Below are 23139 nucleotides of genomic sequence, written 5' to 3'. Positions count from 1 at the left end.
TGATTTAAAGATTGCTGTACACCAGTGGAACCCATCCAACTTGAAGGAGCTGGAGCAGTTTTGCCTTGAAGAATGGGCAAAAATCCCAGTGGCTAGATGTGCCAAGCTTATAGAGACATACCCCAAGATACTTGCAGCTGTAATTGCTGCAAACGGTGGCTCTACAAAGTATTGACTTTGGGGGGTGAATAGTTATGCACGGTCAAGTTCAGTTTTTTTGTCTTATTTCACAATAAAAAATATTTTGCATCTTCAAAGTGGTAGGCATGTTGTGTAAATCAAATGATACAAACTCCCCAAAAAATATATTTTAATTCCAGGTTGTAAGGCAACAAAATGCCAAGGGGGGTGAATACTTTCACAAGCCACTGTAAAGAACAACTTTTCTAAACAATGGCAACACCACCATGTTGCACTGAGCCTTGCTGTTGGAAACCAGTGTCCCCGACTTTCGGCTGTCGCAGATGCACCTCCCCCGACGTGACTCCTCAACTTTAGTCTATAAAATCAGTTGCTTTCGCCTTACCACTCAAACGAGCCCACCAACTGACTGACTGGCTGGCCGTGTTCGAGGGCATCAAAACGACTGCAGGCAACTGCCGACTGACTGATCTACAAATCACCTTGCATCATAAATATTACTAATTATTATTTATAGATCAGTCAGTCAGTCAGAATTTACCCACGATACATTGCGGTTTAGATCCTCTCCAACACGGCCACTGATTGGACTGGCTGGCCTGACTGGACGAACTGGACTAAATAGCTTGCTGGCTGAATGACTGGACTGACTGCCTGACTAACTGGCTGACTACAGAGAGAGCATTACCTTCCTCTGGGGTGGAGAGCTGGCTGTTAGAGAACACATGAGCTGGCTGGATGACTGGACTGACTGGCTGACTACAGAGAGAGCATTACCTTCCTCTGGGGTGGAGAGCTGGCTGTTAGAGAACACATGAGCTGGCTGGATGACTGGACTGACTGGCTGACTACAGAGAGAGCATTACCTTCCTCTGGGGTGGAGAGCTGGCTGTTAGAGAACACATGAGCTGGCTGGATGACTGGACTGACTGGCTGACTACAGAGAGAGCATTACCTTCCTCTGGGGTGGAGAGCTGGCTGTTAGAGAACACATGAGCTGTGTCTGCTGTAGTCAGAGAGGTACCCAGGCAGGTACTATCCTCCTCCTGGGGATAAAACACACAATATACACTACCAGTCAAACGTTTGGACACACCGACTCATTCAAGGGTATTTCTTAATTTTTTTACTATTTTCTACATTGTAGAATAATAGTGAAGACATCAAAACTATGAAATAACACATATGGAATTATGTAGTATCCAAAAAAGTGTTAAACAAATCAATTATATTTGAGATTCTTCAAAGTAGCCACCGTTTGCCTTGATGACAGCTTTGCACACTTTTGGCATTCTCTCCCTGGAATGAGTAGGTGTGTCCAAACTTTTGACTGGTACTGTATATAAAAATACACATGAACAGACTGACCAGCATTTGGCAATGTAATAACAGAAACGTAGAAAACATAACAAGAGTTGTCTGACCTTGAGCAGGACCTGGGCCTTCTCAGAGTGCTTCACATCAGACTCCACCTAGAGCCATTAGGACACACAGTTAACAAGGGCTGTGTTCGAGAGAATCAAAACCGCAATGCATTATGGATAAATTGTGACTGACTGACTGACTGATCTACAAATAATAATTAGTAGTTATTTATGATGCAAGGTGATTTGTAGATCAGTAAGTCGGCAGTCGCTTGCAGTCGTTTTGATGCCCTCGAACACGGCCATTTTGTTGAAAGCAGGCGACTTGAGCCCTGGATGAACGGAGAGAGGAGAGAGGAGAGCGGAAAGAAGAGAGGAGTGAGGAAAGAAGAAAGGAGAGAACAGAGGAGAGGAGAGGAGAGAGGAGAGAGGAGAGAGGAGAGAACAGAGGAGAGGAGAGAGGAGAGAGGAGAGGAGAGAGGTGAGGAGAGAGGAGAGAGGAAAGAAGAAAGGAGAGAAAAGAGGAGAGGAGAGGAGGAGGGGGGAGGGGGAGAGGGGGAGAGGAGAGGAGAGGAGAGGAGAGGAGAGAGAGAGGAGAGAAGAGAGAGGAGTGAGGAGGAGAGAGAACAGAGGAGAGGAGAGAGGAGAGGAGAGAGGAGAGAGGAGAGAGGAGAGAGGAGAGAGGAGAGAGGAGAGAGGAGAGGAGAGAGGAGAGAGGAAAGAAGGTAACGTACCAGCCAGCAGACGTATCGAGGCAGAGCTGTAGTCAGGATGGTGTAACAGCTGTCTGAGGAAACACTTCCATCTACAGGACAGACTCAACATTACAGTTAAACATGACTCACAGACACACAGTTAAACAGAATAGGGAGTAGGTATCGGTCAGGCCTAACAGTATGTCTCTATTACCCTTCTGTTGGATGTTGATGCTGGACACCAGGAAGGACTCCGAGAAGACTACAGAGCCCAGGTCTCCTTTCCCCCACTGGAGGTCTGGGATGTCGTACACTGACATGGACGCCTGGAACACAGAACCACCACTATAACGCATAACCCTTAACCCCTAACCCCACTGGAGGTCTGGGATGTCGTACACTGACATTTACGCTTGGGAGTGATGGACAGAAAACGCACATTGTAATTAATTCTAATTTAATCAATCAAACACAGTGACATGCCTACTGCAAATGACTTGGATCAAATATCAGGTTGGAAGTATTGACTTACAGTTTTCACCAAGAAGCGGCTCTCTTCTTCACTCAGAGGAACAATTCTGAAAAGGAAAACAATGGCTCAACAAAAAGCCCCAGGACAAATTTACTGTATATCACCAATCACTCATACAATGATTCAACTGACAAGATTGAATCACAGTGTGATTAAACACTTCCTTTGAAACAATCAGAACCCACCTGCCCTGGTTATTCACAGCTTGGATGTGGAACACACTTTTAGATCTGAGAGAGAAAACAACAGGTAAAACACTTTCTACTAGATCAGCTAACCTCGTCATTCAGAGGACAGTAATGAAACAACAGGTAAAACACATTCTACTAGATCAGCTAACCTCGTCATTCAGAGGACACTAATGAAACAACAGGTAAAACACATTCTACTAGATCAGCTAACCTCGCCATTCAGAGGACACTAATGAAACAACAGGTAAAACACATTCTACTAGATCAGCTAACCTCGTCATTCAGAGGACACTAATGAAACAACAGGTAAAATATGTTCTACTAGATCAGCTAACCTCGTCATTCAGAGGACACTAATGAAACAACAGGTAAAACATGTTCTACTAGATCAGCTAACCTCGTCATTCAGAGGACACTAATGAAACAACAGGTAAAACACATTCTACTAGATCAGCTAACCTCGTCATTCAGAGGACACTAATGAAACAACAGGTAAAATATGTTCTACTAGATCAGCTAACCTCGTCATTCAGAGGACACTAATGAAACAACAGGTAAAACACATTCTACTAGATCAGCTAACCTCGCCATTCAGAGGACACTAATGAAACAACAGGTAAAACACATTCTACTAGATCAGCTAACCTCGTCATTCAGAGGACACTAATGAAACAACAGGTAAAATATGTTCTACTAGATCAGCTAACCTCGCCATTCAGAGGACACTAATGAAACAACAGGTAAAACACATTCTACTAGATCAGCTAACCTCGCCATTCAGAGGACACTAATGAAACAACAGGTAAAATATGTTCTACTAGATCAGCTAACCTCGTCATTCAGAGGACACTAATGAAACAACAGGTAAAACACATTCTACTAGATCAGCTAACCTCGCCATTCAGAGGACACTAATGAAACAACAGGTAAAACACGTTCTACTAGATCAGCTAACCTCGTCATTCAGAGGACACTAATGAAACAACAGGTAAAATACGTTCTACTAGATCAGCTAACCTCGTCATTCAGAGGACACTAATGAAACAACAGGTAAAATATGTTCTACTAGATCAGCTAACCTCGCCATTCAGAGGACACTAATGAAACAACAGGTAAAACACATTCTACTAGATCAGCTAACCTCGTCATTCAGAGGACACTAATGAAACAACAGGTAAAATATGTTCTACTAGATCAGCTAACCTCGTCATTCAGAGGACACTAATGAAACAACAGGTAAAACATGTTCTACTAGATCAGCTAACCTCGTCATTCAGAGGACACTAATGAAACAACAGGTAAAACACATTCTACTAGATCAGCTAACCTCGCCATTCAGAGGACACTAATGAAACAACAGGTAAAACACATTCTACTAGATCAGCTAACCTCGTCATTCAGAGGACACTAATGAGACAACAGGTAAAACACATTCTACTAGATCAGCTAACCTCGTCATTCAGAGGACACTAATGAAACAACAGGTAAAACACATTCTACTCGATCAGCTAACCTCGCCATTCAGAGGACACTAATGAAACAACAGGTAAAACACGTTCTACTAGATCAGCTAACCTCGTCATTCAGAGGACACTAATGAAACAACAGGTAAAACACATTCTACTAGATCAGCTAACCTCGTCATTCAGAGGACACTAATGAAACAACAGGTAAAACATATTCTACTAGATCAGCTAACCTCGTCATTCAGAGGACACTAATGAAACAACAGGTAAAATATGTTCTACTAGATCAGCCAACCTCGTCATTCAGAGGACACTAATGAAACAACAGGTAAAACACATTCTACTAGATCAGCTAACCTCGCCATTCAGAGGACACTAATGAAACAACAGGTAAAACATGTTCTACTAGATCAGCTAACCTCGTCATTCAGAGGACACTAATGAAACAACAGGTAAAACATGTTCTACTAGATCAGCTAACCTCGTCATTCAGAGGACACTAATGAAACAACAGGTAAAATATTTCTACTAGATCAGCTAACCTCGTCATTCAGAGGACACTAATGAAACAACAGGTAAAATATGTTCTACTAGATCAGCTAACCTCGTCATTCAGAGGACACTAATGAAACAACAGGTCAAATATGTTCTACTAGATCAGCTAACCTCGTCATTCAGAGGACACTAATGAAACAACAGGTAAAATATGTTCTACTAGATCAGCTAACCTCGCCATTCAGAGGACACTAATGAAACAACAGGTAAAATATGTTCTACTAGATCAGCTAACCTCGCCATTCAGAGGACACTAATGAAACAACAGGTAAAACATGTTCTACTAGATCAGCTAACCTCGTCATTCAGAGGACACTAATGAAACAACAGGTAAAACATGTTCTACTAGATCAGCTAACCTCGTCATTCAGAGGACACTAATGAAACAACAGGTAAAATATGTTCTACTAGATCAGCTAACCTCGTCATTCAGAGGACACTAATGAAACAACAGGTAAAACATATTCTACTAGATCAGCTAACCTCGTCATTCAGAGGACACTAATGAAACAACAGGTAAAACATGTTCTACTAGATCAGCTAACCTCGTCATTCAGAGGACACTAATGAAACAACAGGTAAAATATGTTCTACTAGATCAGCTAACCTCGTCATTCAGAGGACACTAATGAAACAACAGGTAAAACACATTCTACTAGATCAGCTAACCTCGTCATTCAGAGGACACTAATGAAACAACAGGTAAAACACATTCTACTAGATCAGCTAACCTCGCCATTCAGAGGACACTAATGAAACAACAGGTAAAATATATTCTACTAGATCAGCTAACCTCGTCATTCAGAGGACACTAATGAAACAACAGGTAAAACACTTTCTACTAGATCAGCTAACCTCGCCATTCAGAGGACACTAATGAAACAACAGGTAAAACACATTCTACTAGATCAGCTAACCTCGCCATTCAGAGGACACTAATGAAACAACAGGTAAAACATGTTCTACTAGATCAGCTAACCTCGCCATTCAGAGGACACTAATGAAACAACAGGTAAAATATGTTCTACTAGATCAGCTAACCTCGTCATTCAGAGGACACTAATGAAACAACAGGTAAAATATATTCTACTAGATCAGCTAACCTCGTCATTCAGAGGACACTAATGAAACAACAGGTAAAACATATTCTACTAGATCAGCTAACCTCGTCATTCAGAGGACACTAATGAAACAACAGGTAAAACATGTTCTACTAGATCAGCTAACCTCGCCATTCAGAGGACACTAATGAAACAACAGGTAAAACATGTTCTACTAGATCAGCTAACCTCGCCATTCAGAGGACACTAATGAAACAACAGGTAAAATATGTTCTACTAGATCAGCTAACCTCGTCATTCAGAGGACACTAATGAAACAACAGGTAAAACATATTCTACTAGATCAGCTAACCTCGCCATTCAGAGGACACTAATGAAACAACAGGTAAAACATATTTCTACTAGATCAGCTAACCTCGTCATTCAGAGGACACTAATGAAACAACAGGTAAAATATATTCTACTAGATCAGCTAACCTCGCCATTCAGAGGACACTAATGAAACAACAGGTAAAATATGTTCTACTAGATCAGCTAACCTCGTCATTCAGAGGACACTAATGAAACAACAGGTAAAATACGTTCTACTAGATCAGCTAACCTCGTCATTCAGAGGACACTAATGAAACAACAGGTAAAACACGTTCTACTAGATCAGCTAACCTCGTCATTCAGAGGACACTAATGAAACAACAGGTAAAATATGTTCTACTAGATCAGCTAACCTCGTCATTCAGAGGACACTAATGAAACAACAGGTAAAATATGTTCTACTAGATCAGCTAACCTCGTCATTCAGAGGACACTAATGAAACAACAGGTAAAACATATTCTACTAGATCAGCTAACCTCGTCATTCAGAGGACACTAATGAAACAACAGGTAAAATATGTTCTACTAGATCAGCTAACCTCGTCATTCAGAGGACACTAATGAAACAACAGGTAAAATATGTTCTACTAGATCAGCTAACCTCGTCATTCAGAGGACACTAATGAAACAACAGGTAAAATATGTTCTACTAGATCAGCTAACCTCGCCATTCAGAGGACACTAATGAAACAACAGGTAAAACACATTCTACTAGATCAGCTAACCTCGCCATTCAGAGGACACTAATGAAACAACAGGTAAAATATGTTCTACTAGATCAGCTAACCTCGTCATTCAGAGGACACTAATGAAACAACAGGTAAAACATATTCTACTAGATCAGCTAACCTCGTCATTCAGAGGACACTAATGAAACAACAGGTAAAACACATTCTACTAGATCAGCTAACCTCGTCATTCAGAGGACACTAATGAAACAACAGGTAAAATATGTTCTACTAGATCAGCTAACCTCGCCATTCAGAGGACACTAATGAAACAACAGGTAAAATATGTTCTACTAGATCAGCTAACCTCGTCATTCAGAGGACACTAATGAAACAACAGGTAAAACACATTCTACTAGATCAGCTAACCTCGCCATTCAGAGGACACTAATGAAACAACAGGTAAAATATGTTCTACTAGATCAGCTAACCTCGCCATTCAGAGGACACTAATGAAACAACAGGTAAAACATGTTCTACTAGATCAGCTAACCTCGCCATTCAGAGGACACTAATGAAACAACAGGTAAAATATGTTCTACTAGATCAGCTAACCTCGCCATTCAGAGGACACTAATGAAACAACAGGTAAAACATGTTCTACTAGATCAGCTAACCTCGCCATTCAGAGGACACTAATGAAACAACAGGTCAAATATGTTCTACTAGATCAGCTAACCTCGTCATTCAGAGGACACTAATGAAACAACAGGTAAAACATATTCTACTAGATCAGCTAACCTCGCCATTCAGAGGACACTAATGAAACAACAGGTAAAATACGTTCTACTAGATCAGCTAACCTCGTCATTCAGAGGACACTAATGAAACAACAGGTAAAACATGTTCTACTAGATCAGCTAACCTCGCCATTCAGAGGACACTAATGAAACAACAGGTAAAACACATGTCTACTAGATCAGCTAACCTCGCCATTCAGAGGACACTAATGAAACAACAGGTAAAATATGTTCTACTAGATCAGCTAACCTCGCCATTCAGAGGACACTAATGAAACAACAGGTAAAATATATTCTACTAGATCAGCTAACCTCGTCATTCAGAGGACACTAATGAAACAACAGGTAAAACATGTTCTACTAGATCAGCTAACCTCGCCATTCAGAGGACACTAATGAAACAACAGGTAAAACATATTCTACTAGATCAGCTAACCTCGTCATTCAGAGGACACTAATGAAACAACAGGTAAAATATGTTCTACTAGATCAGCTAACCTCGCCATTCAGAGGACACTAATGAAACAACAGGTAAAATATGTTCTACTAGATCAGCTAACCTCGTCATTCAGAGGACACTAATGAAACAACAGGTAAAACACGTTCTACTAGATCAGCTAACCTCGCCATTCAGAGGACACTAATGAAACAACAGGTAAAACACATTCTACTAGATCAGCTAACCTCGTCATTCAGAGGACACTAATGAAACAACAGGTAAAATATGTTCTACTAGATCAGCTAACCTCGCCATTCAGAGGACACTAATGAAACAACAGGTAAAATATGTTCTACTAGATCAGCTAACCTCGTCATTCAGAGGACACTAATGAAACAACAGGTAAAATATGTTCTACTAGATCAGCTAACCTCGCCATTCAGAGGACACTAATGAAACAACAGGTAAAACACATTCTACTAGATCAGCTAACCTCGCCATTCAGAGGACACTAATGAAACAACAGGTAAAATACATTCTACTAGATCAGCTAACCTCGCCATTCAGAGGACACTAATGAAACAACAGGTAAAACATGTTCTACTAGATCAGCTAACCTCGTCATTCAGAGGACACTAATGAAACAACAGGTAAAATATGTTCTACTAGATCAGCTAACCTCGCCATTCAGAGGACACTAATGAAACAACAGGTAAAAATATTCTACTAGATCAGCTAACCTCGCCATTCAGAGGACACTAATGAAACAACAGGTAAAACATGTTCTACTAGATCAGCTAACCTCGCCATTCAGAGGACACTAATGAAACAACAGGTAAAATATGTTCTACTAGATCAGCTAACCTCGTCATTCAGAGGACACTAATGAAACAACAGGTAAAACACATTCTACTAGATCAGCTAACCTCGCCATTCAGAGGACACTAATGAAACAACAGGTAAAACACATTCTACTAGATCAGCTAACCTCGTCATTCAGAGGACACTAATGAAACAACAGGTAAAATATGTTCTACTAGATCAGCTAACCTCGTCATTCAGAGGACACTAATGAAACAACAGGTAAAATATGTTCTACTAGATCAGCTAACCTCGTCATTCAGAGGACACTAATGAAACAACAGGTAAAATATGTTCTACTAGATCAGCTAACCTCGTCATTCAGAGGACACTAATGAAACAACAGGTAAAACACATTCTACTAGATCAGCTAACCTCGTCATTCAGAGGACACTAATGAAACAACAGGTAAAATATGTTCTACTAGATCAGCTAACCTCGTCATTCAGAGGACACTAATGAAACAACAGGTAAAATATGTTCTACTAGATCAGCTAACCTCGTCATTCAGAGGACACTAATGAAACAACAGGTAAAACACATTCTACTAGATCAGCTAACCTCGTCATTCAGAGGACACTAATGAAACAACAGGTAAAACATGTTCTACTAGATCAGCTAACCTCGCCATTCAGAGGACACTAATGAAACAACAGGTAAAATATGTTCTACTAGATCAGCTAACCTCGCCATTCAGAGGACACTAATGAAACAACAGGTAAAATATGTTCTACTAGATCAGCTAACCTCGCCATTCAGAGGACACTAATGAAACAACAGGTAAAATATGTTCTACTAGATCAGCTAACCTCGCCATTCAGAGGACACTAATGAAACAACAGGTAAAACACATTCTACTAGATCAGCTAACCTTCGCCATTCAGAGGACACTAATGAAACAACAGGTAAAATATGTTCTACTAGATCAGCTAACCTCGCCATTCAGAGGACACTAATGAAACAACAGGTAAAATATGTTCTACTAGATCAGCTAACCTCGCCATTCAGAGGACACTAATGAAACAACAGGTAAAATATGTTCTACTAGATCAGCTAACCTCGTCATTCAGAGGACACTAATGAAACAACAGGTAAAACACATTCTACTAGATCAGCTAACCTCGCCATTCAGAGGACACTAATGAAACAACAGGTAAAATATGTTCTACTAGATCAGCTAACCTCGCCATTCAGAGGACACTAATGAAACAACAGGTAAAATATGTTCTACTAGATCAGCTAACCTCGTCATTCAGAGGACACTAATGAAACAACAGGTAAAACACATTCTACTAGATCAGCTAACCTCGCCATTCAGAGGACACTAATGAAACAACAGGTCAAATATGTTCTACTAGATCAGCTAACCTCGCCATTCAGAGGACACTAATGAAACAACAGGTAAAATATGTTCTACTAGATCAGCTAACCTCGCCATTCAGAGGACACTAATGAAACAACAGGTAAAACACGTTCTACTAGATCAGCTAACCTCGTCATTCAGAGGACACTAATGAAACAACAGGTAAAATATGTTCTACTAGATCAGCTAACCTCGTCATTCAGAGGACACTAATGAAACAACAGGTAAAACACATTCTACTAGATCAGCTAACCTCGCCATTCAGAGGACACTAATGAAACAACAGGTAAAACATATTCTACTAGATCAGCTAACCTCGCCATTCAGAGGACACTAATGAAACAACAGGTAAAATATGTTCTACTAGATCAGCTAACCTCGTCATTCAGAGGACACTAATGAAACAACAGGTAAAACACATTCTACTAGATCAGCTAACCTCGCCATTCAGAGGACACTAATGAAACAACAGGTAAAACACATTCTACTAGATCAGCTAACCTCGTCATTCAGAGGACACTAATGAAACAACAGGTAAAATATGTTCTACTAGATCAGCTAACCTCGTCATTCAGAGGACACTAATGAAACAACAGGTAAAATATGTTCTACTAGATCAGCTAACCTCGCCATTCAGAGGACACTAATGAAACAACAGGTAAAACATATTCTACTAGATCAGCTAACCTCGCCATTCAGAGGACACTAATGAAACAACAGGTAAAACACATTCTACTAGATCAGCTAACCTCGCCATTCAGAGGACACTAATGAAACAACAGGTAAAACACATTCTACTAGATCAGCTAACCTCGCCATTCAGAGGACACTAATGAAACAACAGGTAAAATATATTCTACTAGATCAGCTAACCTCGTCATTCAGAGGACACTAATGAAACAACAGGTAAAACACATTCTACTAGATCAGCTAACCTCGCCATTCAGAGGACACTAATGAAACAACAGGTAAAATATGTTCTACTAGATCAGCTAACCTCGTCATTCAGAGGACACTAATGAAACAACAGGTAAAATATGTTCTACTAGATCAGCTAACCTCGTCATTCAGAGGACACTAATGAAACAACAGGTAAAACACATTCTACTAGATCAGCTAACCTCGTCATTCAGAGGACACTAATGAAACAACAGGTAAAATATGTTCTACTAGATCAGCTAACCTCGTCATTCAGAGGACACTAATGAAACAACAGGTAAAATATGTTCTACTAGATCAGCTAACCTCGTCATTCAGAGGACACTAATGAAACAACAGGTAAAATATATTCTACTAGATCAGCTAACCTCGCCATTCAGAGGACACTAATGAAACAACAGGTAAAACACATTCTACTAGATCAGCTAACCTCGCCATTCAGAGGACACTAATGAAACAACAGGTAAAATATGTTCTACTAGATCAGCTAACCTCGTCATTCAGAGGACACTAATGAAACAACAGGTCAAACATGTTCTACTAGATCAGCTAACCTCGTCATTCAGAGGACACTAATGAAACAACAGGTAAAACACATTCTACTAGATCAGCTAACCTCGCCATTCAGAGGACACTAATGAAACAACAGGTAAAATATGTTCTACTAGATCAGCTAACCTCGCCATTCAGAGGACACTAATGAAACAACAGGTAAAACATGTTCTACTAGATCAGCTAACCTCGTCATTCAGAGGACACTAATGAAACAACAGGTAAAACACATTCTACTAGATCAGCTAACCTCGTCATTCAGAGGACACTAATGAAACAACAGGTAAAACACATTCTACTCGATCAGCTAACCTCGCCATTCAGAGGACACTAATGAAACAACAGGTAAAATATGTTCTACTAGATCAGCTAACCTCGCCATTCAGAGGACACTAATGAAACAACAGGTAAAATATGTTCTACTAGATCAGCTAACCTCGCCATTCAGAGGACACTAATGAAACAACAGGTAAAATATGTTCTACTAGATCAGCTAACCTCGTCATTCAGAGGACACTAATGAAACAACAGGTAAAATACGTTCTACTAGATCAGCTAACCTCGCCATTCAGAGGACACTAATGAAACAACAGGTAAAATATGTTCTACTAGATCAGCTAACCTCGTCATTCAGAGGACACTAATGAAACAACAGGTAAAATATGTTCTACTAGATCAGCTAACCTCGTCATTCAGAGGACACTAATGAAACAACAGGTAAAAACACATTCTACTAGATCAGCTAACCTCGCCATTCAGAGGACACTAATGAAACAACAGGTAAAATATGTTCTACTAGATCAGCTAACCTCGCCATTCAGAGGACACTAATGAAACAACAGGTAAAATATGTTCTACTAGATCAGCTAACCTCGTCATTCAGAGGACACTAATGAAACAACAGGTAAAACATGTTCTACTAGATCAGCTAACCTCGTCATTCAGAGGACACTAATGAAACAACAGGTAAAATACATTCTACTAGATCAGCTAACCTCGCCATTCAGAGGACACTAATGAAACAACAGGTAAAATATGTTCTACTAGATCAGCTAACCTCGCCATTCAGAGGACACTAATGAAACAACAGGTAAAATATGTTCTACTAGATCAGCTAACCTCGCCATTCAGAGGACACTAATGAAACAACAGGTAAAACATGTTCTACTAGATCAGCTAACCTCGTCATTCAGAGGACACTAATGAAACAACAGGTAAAACACATTCTACTAGATCAGCTAACCTCGTCATTCAGAGGACACTAATGAAACAACAGGTAAAACACGTTCTACTAGATCAGCTAACCTCGCCATTCAGAGGACACTAATGAAACAACAGGTAAAATATGTTCTACTAGATCAGCTAACCTCGTCATTCAGAGGACACTAATGAAACAACAGGTAAAACATGTTCTACTAGATCAGCTAACCTCGCCATTCAGAGGACACTAATGAAACAACAGGTAAAATATATTCTACTAGATCAGCTAACCTCGTCATTCAGAGGACACTAATGAAACAACAGGTAAAATATGTTCTACTAGATCAGCTAACCTCGTCATTCAGAGGACACTAATGAAACAACAGGTAAAACATGTTCTACTAGATCAGCTAACCTCGTCATTCAGAGGACACTAATGAAACAACAGGTAAAACACATTCTACTAGATCAGCTAACCTCGTCATTCAGAGGACACTAATGAAACAACAGGTAAAACATGTTCTACTAGATCAGCTAACCTCGTCATTCAGAGGACACTAATGAAACAACAGGTAAAATATATTCTACTAGATCAGCTAACCTCGCCATTCAGAGGACACTAATGAAACAACAGGTCAAACACGTTCTACTAGATCAGCTAACCTCGTCATTCAGAGGACACTAATGAAACAACAGGTAAAATACGTTCTACTAGATCAGCTAACCTCGTCATTCAGAGGACACTAATGAAACAACAGGTAAAACATGTTCTACTAGATCAGCTAACCTCGCCATTCAGAGGACACTAATGAAACAACAGGTAAAATATGTTCTACTAGATCAGCTAACCTCGTCATTCAGAGGACACTAATGAAACAACAGGTAAAACACATTCTACTAGATCAGCTAACCTCGTCATTCAGAGGACACTAATGAAACAACAGGTAAAATATGTTCTACTAGATCAGCTAACCTCGTCATTCAGAGGACACTAATGAAACAACAGGTAAAATATGTTCTACTAGATCAGCTAACCTCGTCATTCAGAGGACACTAATGAAACAACAGGTAAAACATATTCTACTAGATCAGCTAACCTCGCCATTCAGAGGACACTAATGAAACAACAGGTAAAACATATTCTACTAGATCAGCTAACCTCGCCATTCAGAGGACACTAATGAAACAACAGGTAAAATATGTTCTACTAGATCAGCTAACCTCGTCATTCAGAGGACACTAATGAAACAACAGGTCAAATATGTTCTACTAGATCAGCTAACCTCGTCATTCAGAGGACACTAATGAAACAACAGGTAAAACACATTCTACTAGATCAGCTAACCTCGTCATTCAGAGGACACTAATGAAACAACAGGTAAAATACGTTCTACTAGATCAGCTAACCTCGTCATTCAGAGGACACTAATGAAACAACAGGTCAAATATGTTCTACTAGATCAGCTAACCTCGTCATTCAGAGGACACTAATGAAACAACAGGTAAAATATATTCTACTAGATCAGCTAACCTCGTCATTCAGAGGACACTAATGAAACAACAGGTAAAATATGTTCTACTAGATCAGCTAACCTCGTCATTCAGAGGACACTAATGAAACAACAGGTAAAACACATTCTACTAGATCAGCTAACCTCGCCATTCAGAGGACACTAATGAAACAACAGGTAAAATATGTTCTACTAGATCAGCTAACCTCGTCATTCAGAGGACACTAATGAAACAACAGGTAAAATATGTTCTACTAGATCAGCTAACCTCGTCATTCAGAGGACACTAATGAAACAACAGGTAAAATATGTTCTACTAGATCAGCTAACCTCGTCATTCAGAGGACACTAATGAAACAACAGGTAAAACACATTCTACTAGATCAGCTAACCTCGCCATTCAGAGGACACTAATGAAACAACAGGTAAAATATGTTCTACTAGATCAGCTAACCTCGCCATTCAGAGGACACTAATGAAACAACAGGTAAAATATGTTCTACTAGATCAGCTAACCTCGTCATTCAGAGGACACTAATGAAACAACAGGTAAAACACATTCTACTAGATCAGCTAACCTCGCCATTCAGAGGACACTAATGAAACAACAGGTAAAACACATTCTACTAGATCAGCTAACCTCGCCATTCAGAGGACACTAATGAAACAACAGGTAAAATATGTTCTACTAGATCAGCTAACCTCGCCATTCAGAGGACACTAATGAAACAACAGGTCAAATATGTTCTACTAGATCAGCTAACCTCGTCATTCAGAGGACACTAATGAAACAACAGGTAAAACACATTCTACTAGATCAGCTAACCTCGTCATTCAGAGGACACTAATGAAACAACAGGTAAAATATGTTCTACTAGATCAGCTAACCTCGTCATTCAGAGGACACTAATGAAACAACAGGTCAAATATGTTCTACTAGATCAGCTAACCTCGTCATTCAGAGGACACTAATGAAACAACAGGTAAAATATGTTCTACTAGATCAGCTAACCTCGTCATTCAGAGGACACTAATGAAACAACAGGTAAAATATGTTCTACTAGATCAGCTAACCTCGTCATTCAGAGGACACTAATGAAACAACAGGTAAAACACATTCTACTAGATCAGCTAACCTCGCCATTCAGAGGACACTAATGAAACAACAGGTCAAATACGTTCTACTAGATCAGCTAACCTCGCCATTCAGAGGACACTAATGAAACAACAGGTAAAACATATTCTACTAGATCAGCTAACCTCGTCATTCAGAGGACACTAATGAAACAACAGGTAAAATACGTTCTACTAGATCAGCTAACCTCGCCATTCAGAGGACACTAATGAAACAACAGGTAAAACATGTTCTACTAGATCAGCTAACCTCGCCATTCAGAGGACACTAATGAAACAACAGGTCAAATATGTTCTACTAGATCAGCTAACCTCGTCATTCAGAGGACACTAATGAAACAACAGGTAAAATATGTTCTACTAGATCAGCTAACCTCGCCATTCAGAGGACACTAATGAAACAACAGGTAAAACACATTCTACTAGATCAGCTAACCTCGTCATTCAGAGGACACTAATGAAACAACAGGTAAAATATGTTCTACTAGATCAGCTAACCTCGTCATTCAGAGGACACTAATGAAACAACAGGTAAAACACATTCTACTAGATCAGCTAACCTCGCCATTCAGAGGACACTAATGAAACAACAGGTAAAATACATTCTACTAGATCAGCTAACCTCGCCATTCAGAGGACACTAATGAAACAACAGGTAAAATATGTTCTACTAGATCAGCTAACCTCGTCATTCAGAGGACACTAATGAAACAACAGGTAAAACATATTCTACTAGATCAGCTAACCTCGTCATTCAGAGGACACTAATGAAACAACAGGTAAAACACATTCTACTAGATCAGCTAACCTCGCCATTCAGAGGACACTAATGAAACAACAGGTAAAATATGTTCTACTAGATCAGCTAACCTCGTCATTCAGAGGACACTAATGAAACAACAGGTAAAATATGTTCTACTAGATCAGCTAACCTCGTCATTCAGAGGACACTAATGAAACAACAGGTAAAACACATTCTACTAGATCAGCTAACCTCGCCATTCAGAGGACACTAATGAAACAACAGGTAAAATATATTCTACTAGATCAGCTAACCTCGTCATTCAGAGGACACTAATGAAACAACAGGTAAAACATGTTCTACTAGATCAGCTAACCTCGCCATTCAGAGGACACTAATGAAACAACAGGTAAAATACGTTCTACTAGATCAGCTAACCTCGCCATTCAGAGGACACTAATGAAACAACAGGTAAAATATGTTCTACTAGATCAGCTAACCTCGCCATTCAGAGGACACTAATGAAACAACAGGTAAAACACATTCTACTAGATCAGCTAACCTCGCCATTCAGAGGACACTAATGAAACAACAGGTAAAACATATTCTACTAGATCAGCTAACCTCGTCATTCAGAGGACACTAATGAAACAACAGGTAAAACACATTCTACTAGATCAGCTAACCTCGTCATTCAGAGGACACTAATGAAACAACAGGTAAAATATGTTCTACTAGATCAGCTAACCTCGTCATTCAGAGGACACTAATGAAACAACAGGTAAAATATGTTCTACTAGATCAGCTAACCTCGTCATTCAGAGGACACTAATGAAACAACAGGTAAAATATGTTCTACTAGATCAGCTAACCTCGCCATTCAGAGGACACTAATGAAACAACAGGTAAAACACATTCTACTAGATCAGCTAACCTCGCCATTCAGAGGACACTAATGAAACAACAGGTAAAATATGTTCTACTAGATCAGCTAACCTCGCCATTCAGAGGACACTAATGAAACAACAGGTAAAACACATTCTACTAGATCAGCTAACCTCGCCATTCAGAGGACACTAATGAAACAACAGGTAAAACACATTCTACTAGATCAGCTAACCTCGCCATTCAGAGGACACTAATGAAACAACAGGTAAAATATGTTCTACTAGATCAGCTAACCTCGCCATTCAGAGGACACTAATGAAACAACAGGTAAAACACATTCTACTAGATCAGCTAACCTCGCCATTCATAGGACACTAATGAAACAACAGGTAAAACACATTCTACTAGATCAGCTAACCTCGCCATTCAGAGGACACTAATGAAACAACAGGTAAAATATGTTCTACTAGATCAGCTAACCTCGTCATTCAGAGGACACTAATGAAACAACAGGTAAAATATGTTCTACTAGATCAGCTAACCTCGCCATTCAGAGGACACTAATGAAACAACAGGTAAAACACATTCTACTAGATCAGCTAACCTCGCCATTCAGAGGACACTAATGAAACAACAGGTAAAACACTTTCTACTAGATCAGCTAACCTCGCCATTCAGAGGACACTAATGAAACAACAGGTAAAACACATTCTACTAGATCAGCTAACCTCGCCATTCAGAGGACACTAATGAAACAACAGGTCAAATATGTTCTACTAGATCAGCTAACCTCGTCATTCAGAGGACACTAATGAAACAACAGGTAAAACACATTCTACTAGATCAGCTAACCTCGCCATTCAGAGGACACTAATGAAACAACAGGTAAAACACATTCTACTAGATCAGCTAACCTCGCCATTCAGAGGACACTAATGAAACAACAGGTAAAATATGTTCTACTAGATCAGCTAACCTCGTCATTCAGAGGACACTAATGAAACAACAGGTAAAACACATTCTACTAGATCAGCTAACCTCGCCATTCAGAGGACACTAATGAAACAACAGGTAAAATATGTTCTACTAGATCAGCTAACCTCGTCATTCAGAGGACACTAATGAAACAACAGGTAAAATATGTTCTACTAGATCAGCTAACCTCGTCATTCAGAGGACACTAATGAAACAACAGGTCAAATATGTTCTACTAGATCAGCTAACCTCGTCATTCAGAGGACACTAATGAAACAACAGGTAAAACACATTCTACTAGATCAGCTAACCTCGCCATTCAGAGGACACTAATGAAACAACAGGTAAAATATGTTCTACTAGATCAGCTAACCTCGCCATTCAGAGGACACTAATGAAACAACAGGTAAAATATGTTCTACTAGATCAGCTAACCTCGTCATTCAGAGGACACTAATGAAACAACAGGTAAAACACATTCTACTAGATCAGCTAACCTCGTCATTCAGAGGACACTAATGAAACAACAGGTAAAACACATTCTACTCGATCAGCTAACCTCGCCATTCAGAGGACACTAATGAAACAACAGATAAAATATGTTCTACTAGATCAGCTAACCTCGCCATTCAGAGGACACTAATGAAACAACAGGTAAAATATGTTCTACTAGATCAGCTAACCTCGCCATTCAGAGGACACTAATGAAACAACAGGTAAAATATGTTCTACTAGATCAGCTAACCTCGTCATTCAGAGGACACTAATGAAACAACAGGTAAAACATATTCTACTAGATCAGCTAACCTCGCCATTCAGAGGACACTAATGAAACAACAGGTAAAACACTTTCTACTAGATCAGCTAACCTCGCCATTCAGAGGACACTAATGAAACAACAGGTAAAACACATTCTACTAGATCAGCTAACCTCGCCATTCAGAGGACACTAATGAAACAACAGGTCAAATATGTTCTACTAGATCAGCTAACCTCGTCATTCAGAGGACACTAATGAAACAACAGGTAAAACACATTCTACTAGATCAGCTAACCTCGCCATTCAGAGGACACTAATGAAACAACAGGTAAAACACATTCTACTAGATCAGCTAACCTCGCCATTCAGAGGACACTAATGAAACAACAGGTAAAATATGTTCTACTAGATCAGCTAACCTCGTCATTCAGAGGACACTAATGAAACAACAGGTAAAACACATTCTACTAGATCAGCTAACCTCGCCATTCAGAGGACACTAATGAAACAACAGGTAAAATATGTTCTACTAGATCAGCTAACCTCGCCATTCAGAGGACACTAATGAAACAACAGGTAAAATATGTTCTACTAGATCAGCTAACCTCGCCATTCAGAGGACACTAATGAAACAACAGGTAAAACACATTCTACTAGATCAGCTAACCTCGCCATTCAGAGGACACTAATGAAACAACAGGTAAAATATGTTCTACTAGATCAGCTAACCTCGCCATTCAGAGGACACTAATGAAACAACAGGTAAAACACATTCTACTAGATCAGCTAACCTCGCCATTCAGAGGACACTAATGAAACAACAGGTAAAACATGTTCTACTAGATCAGCTAACCTCGCCATTCAGAGGACACTAATGAAACAACAGGTAAAATATGTTCTACTAGATCAGCTAACCTCGCCATTCAGAGGACACTAATGAAACAACAGGTAAAACACATTCTACTAGATCAGCTAACCTCGCCATTCAGAGGACACTAATGAAACAACAGGTAAAACACATTCTACTAGATCAGCTAACCTCGCCATTCAGAGGACACTAATGAAACAACAGGTAAAATATGTTCTACTAGATCAGCTAACCTCGTCATTCAGAGGACACTAATGAAACAACAGGTAAAATATGTTCTACTAGATCAGCTAACCTCGCCATTCAGAGGACACTAATGAAACAACAGGTAAAATACATTCTACTAGATCAGCTAACCTCGCCATTCAGAGGACACTAATGAAACAACAGGTAAAACACATTCTACTAGATCAGCTAACCTCGCCATTCAGAGGACACTAATGAAACAACAGGTAAAACACGTTCTACTAGATCAGCTAACCTCGCCATTCAGAGGACACTAATGAAACAACAGGTCAAATATGTTCTACTAGATCAGCTAACCTCGTCATTCAGAGGACACTAATGAAACAACAGGTAAAACACATTCTACTAGATCAGCTAACCTCGCCATTCAGAGGACACTAATGAAACAACAGGTAAAACACATTCTACTAGATCAGCTAACCTCGTCATTCAGAGGACACTAATGAAACAACAGGTAAAATATGTTCTACTAGATCAGCTAACCTCGTCATTCAGAGGACACTAATGAAACAACAGGTAAAATACATTCTACTAGATCAGCTAACCTCGTCATTCAGAGGACACTAATGAAACAACAGGTAAAATATGTTCTACTAGATCAGCTAACCTCGTCATTCAGAGGACACTAATGAAACAACAGGTAAAATATGTTCTACTAGATCAGCTAACCTCGCCATTCAGAGGACACTAATGAAACAACAGGTCAAATATGTTCTACTAGATCAGCTAACCTCGTCATTCAGAGGACACTAATGAAACAACAGGTAAAACACATTCTACTAGATCAGCTAACCTCGCCATTCAGAGGACACTAATGAAACAACAGGTAAAATATGTTCTACTAGATCAGCTAACCTCGCCATTCAGAGGACACTAATGAAACAACAGGTAAAACACGTTCTACTAGATCAGCTAACCTCGCCATTCAGAGGACACTAATGAAACAACAGGTAAAACACATTCTACTAGATCAGCTAACCTCGCCATTCAGAGGACACTAATGAAACAACAGGTAAAATATGTTCTACTAGATCAGCTAACCTCGCCATTCAGAGGACACTAATGAAACAACAGGTAAAACACATTCTACTAGATCAGCTAACCTCGCCATTCATAGGACACTAATGAAACAACAGGTAAAACACATTCTACTAGATCAGCTAACCTCGCCATTCAGAGGACACTAATGAAACAACAGGTAAAATATGTTCTACTAGATCAGCTAACCTCGTCATTCAGAGGACACTAATGAAACAACAGGTAAAATATGTTCTACTAGATCAGCTAACCTCGCCATTCAGAGGACACTAATGAAACAACAGGTAAAACACATTCTACTAGATCAGCTAACCTCGCCATTCAGAGGACACTAATGAAACAACAGGTAAAACACTTTCTACTAGATCAGCTAACCTCGCCATTCAGAGGACACTAATGAAACAACAGGTAAAACACATTCTACTAGATCAGCTAACCTCGCCATTCAGAGGACACTAATGAAACAACAGGTCAAATATGTTCTACTAGATCAGCTAACCTCGTCATTCAGAGGACACTAATGAAACAACAGGTAAAACACATTCTACTAGATCAGCTAACCTCGCCATTCAGAGGACACTAATGAAACAACAGGTAAAACACATTCTACTAGATCAGCTAACCTCGCCATTCAGAGGACACTAATGAAACAACAGGTAAAATATGTTCTACTAGATCAGCTAACCTCGTCATTCAGAGGACACTAATGAAACAACAGGTAAAACACATTCTACTAGATCAGCTAACCTCGTCATTCAGAGGACACTAATGAAACAACAGGTAAAATATGTTCTACTAGATCAGCTAACCTCGTCATTCAGAGGACACTAATGAAACAACAGGTAAAATATGTTCTACTAGATCAGCTAACCTCGTCATTCAGAGGACACTAATGAAACAACAGGTCAAATATGTTCTACTAGATCAGCTAACCTCGTCATTCAGAGGACACTAATGAAACAACAGGTAAAACACATTCTACTAGATCAGCTAACCTCGCCATTCAGAGGACACTAATGAAACAACAGGTAAAATATGTTCTACTAGATCAGCTAACCTCGCCATTCAGAGGACACTAATGAAACAACAGGTAAAATATGTTCTACTAGATCAGCTAACCTCGTCATTCAGAGGACACTAATGAAACAACAGGTAAAACACATTCTACTAGATCAGCTAACCTCGTCATTCAGAGGACACTAATGAAACAACAGGTAAAACACATTCTACTCGATCAGCTAACCTCGCCATTCAGAGGACACTAATGAAACAACAGGTAAAATATGTTCTACTAGATCAGCTAACCTCGCCATTCAGAGGACACTAATGAAACAACAGGTAAAATATGTTCTACTAGATCAGCTAACCTCGCCATTCATAGGACACTAATGAAACAACAGGTAAAATATGTTCTACTAGATCAGCTAACCTCGTCATTCAGAGGACACTAATGAAACAACAGGTAAAACACATTCTACTAGATCAGCTAACCTCGCCATTCAGAGGACACTAATGAAACAACAGGTAAAACACTTTCTACTAGATCAGCTAACCTCGCCATTCAGAGGACACTAATGAAACAACAGGTAAAACATATTCTACTAGATCAGCTAACCTCGCCATTCAGAGGACACTAATGAAACAACAGGTAAATATGTTCTACTAGATCAGCTAACCTCGTCATTCAGAGGACACTAATGAAACAACAGGTAAAACACATTCTACTAGATCAGCTAACCTCGTCATTCAGAGGACACTAATGAAACAACAGGTAAAAC

General features: G+C 39.6%; 1 protein-coding gene across 2 annotated transcripts in view; it reads right to left on the bottom strand.

Moving 5' to 3' along the window:
• The window catches only part of dnaaf9 (dynein axonemal assembly factor 9), a 207122-nt gene that overhangs the window by 84458 nt on the left and 99525 nt on the right, over positions 1–23139 (bottom strand). For both annotated transcript variants that reach the window (XM_045212884.1, XM_045212886.1), the window contains exons 14-19: positions 2918–2962; positions 2733–2778; positions 2415–2526; positions 2240–2310; positions 1566–1613; positions 1097–1187 (exon numbers count right to left, since the gene is read on the bottom strand). In XM_045212884.1, the coding sequence (XP_045068819.1) occupies positions 1097–1187; positions 1566–1613; positions 2240–2310; positions 2415–2526; positions 2733–2778; positions 2918–2962 (413 nt within the window). The remainder of the gene's footprint in view (positions 1–1096; positions 1188–1565; positions 1614–2239; positions 2311–2414; positions 2527–2732; positions 2779–2917; positions 2963–23139) is intronic.

The sequence above is a fragment of the Coregonus clupeaformis genome, unplaced genomic scaffold, assembly GCF_020615455.1.
Source record: "Coregonus clupeaformis isolate EN_2021a unplaced genomic scaffold, ASM2061545v1 scaf0060, whole genome shotgun sequence".
Taxonomy (NCBI): Eukaryota; Metazoa; Chordata; class Actinopteri; order Salmoniformes; family Salmonidae; genus Coregonus; species Coregonus clupeaformis.
Note: the sequence above shows the minus strand (reverse complement) of the source record. Positions and strands in the feature narration are given on the sequence as shown.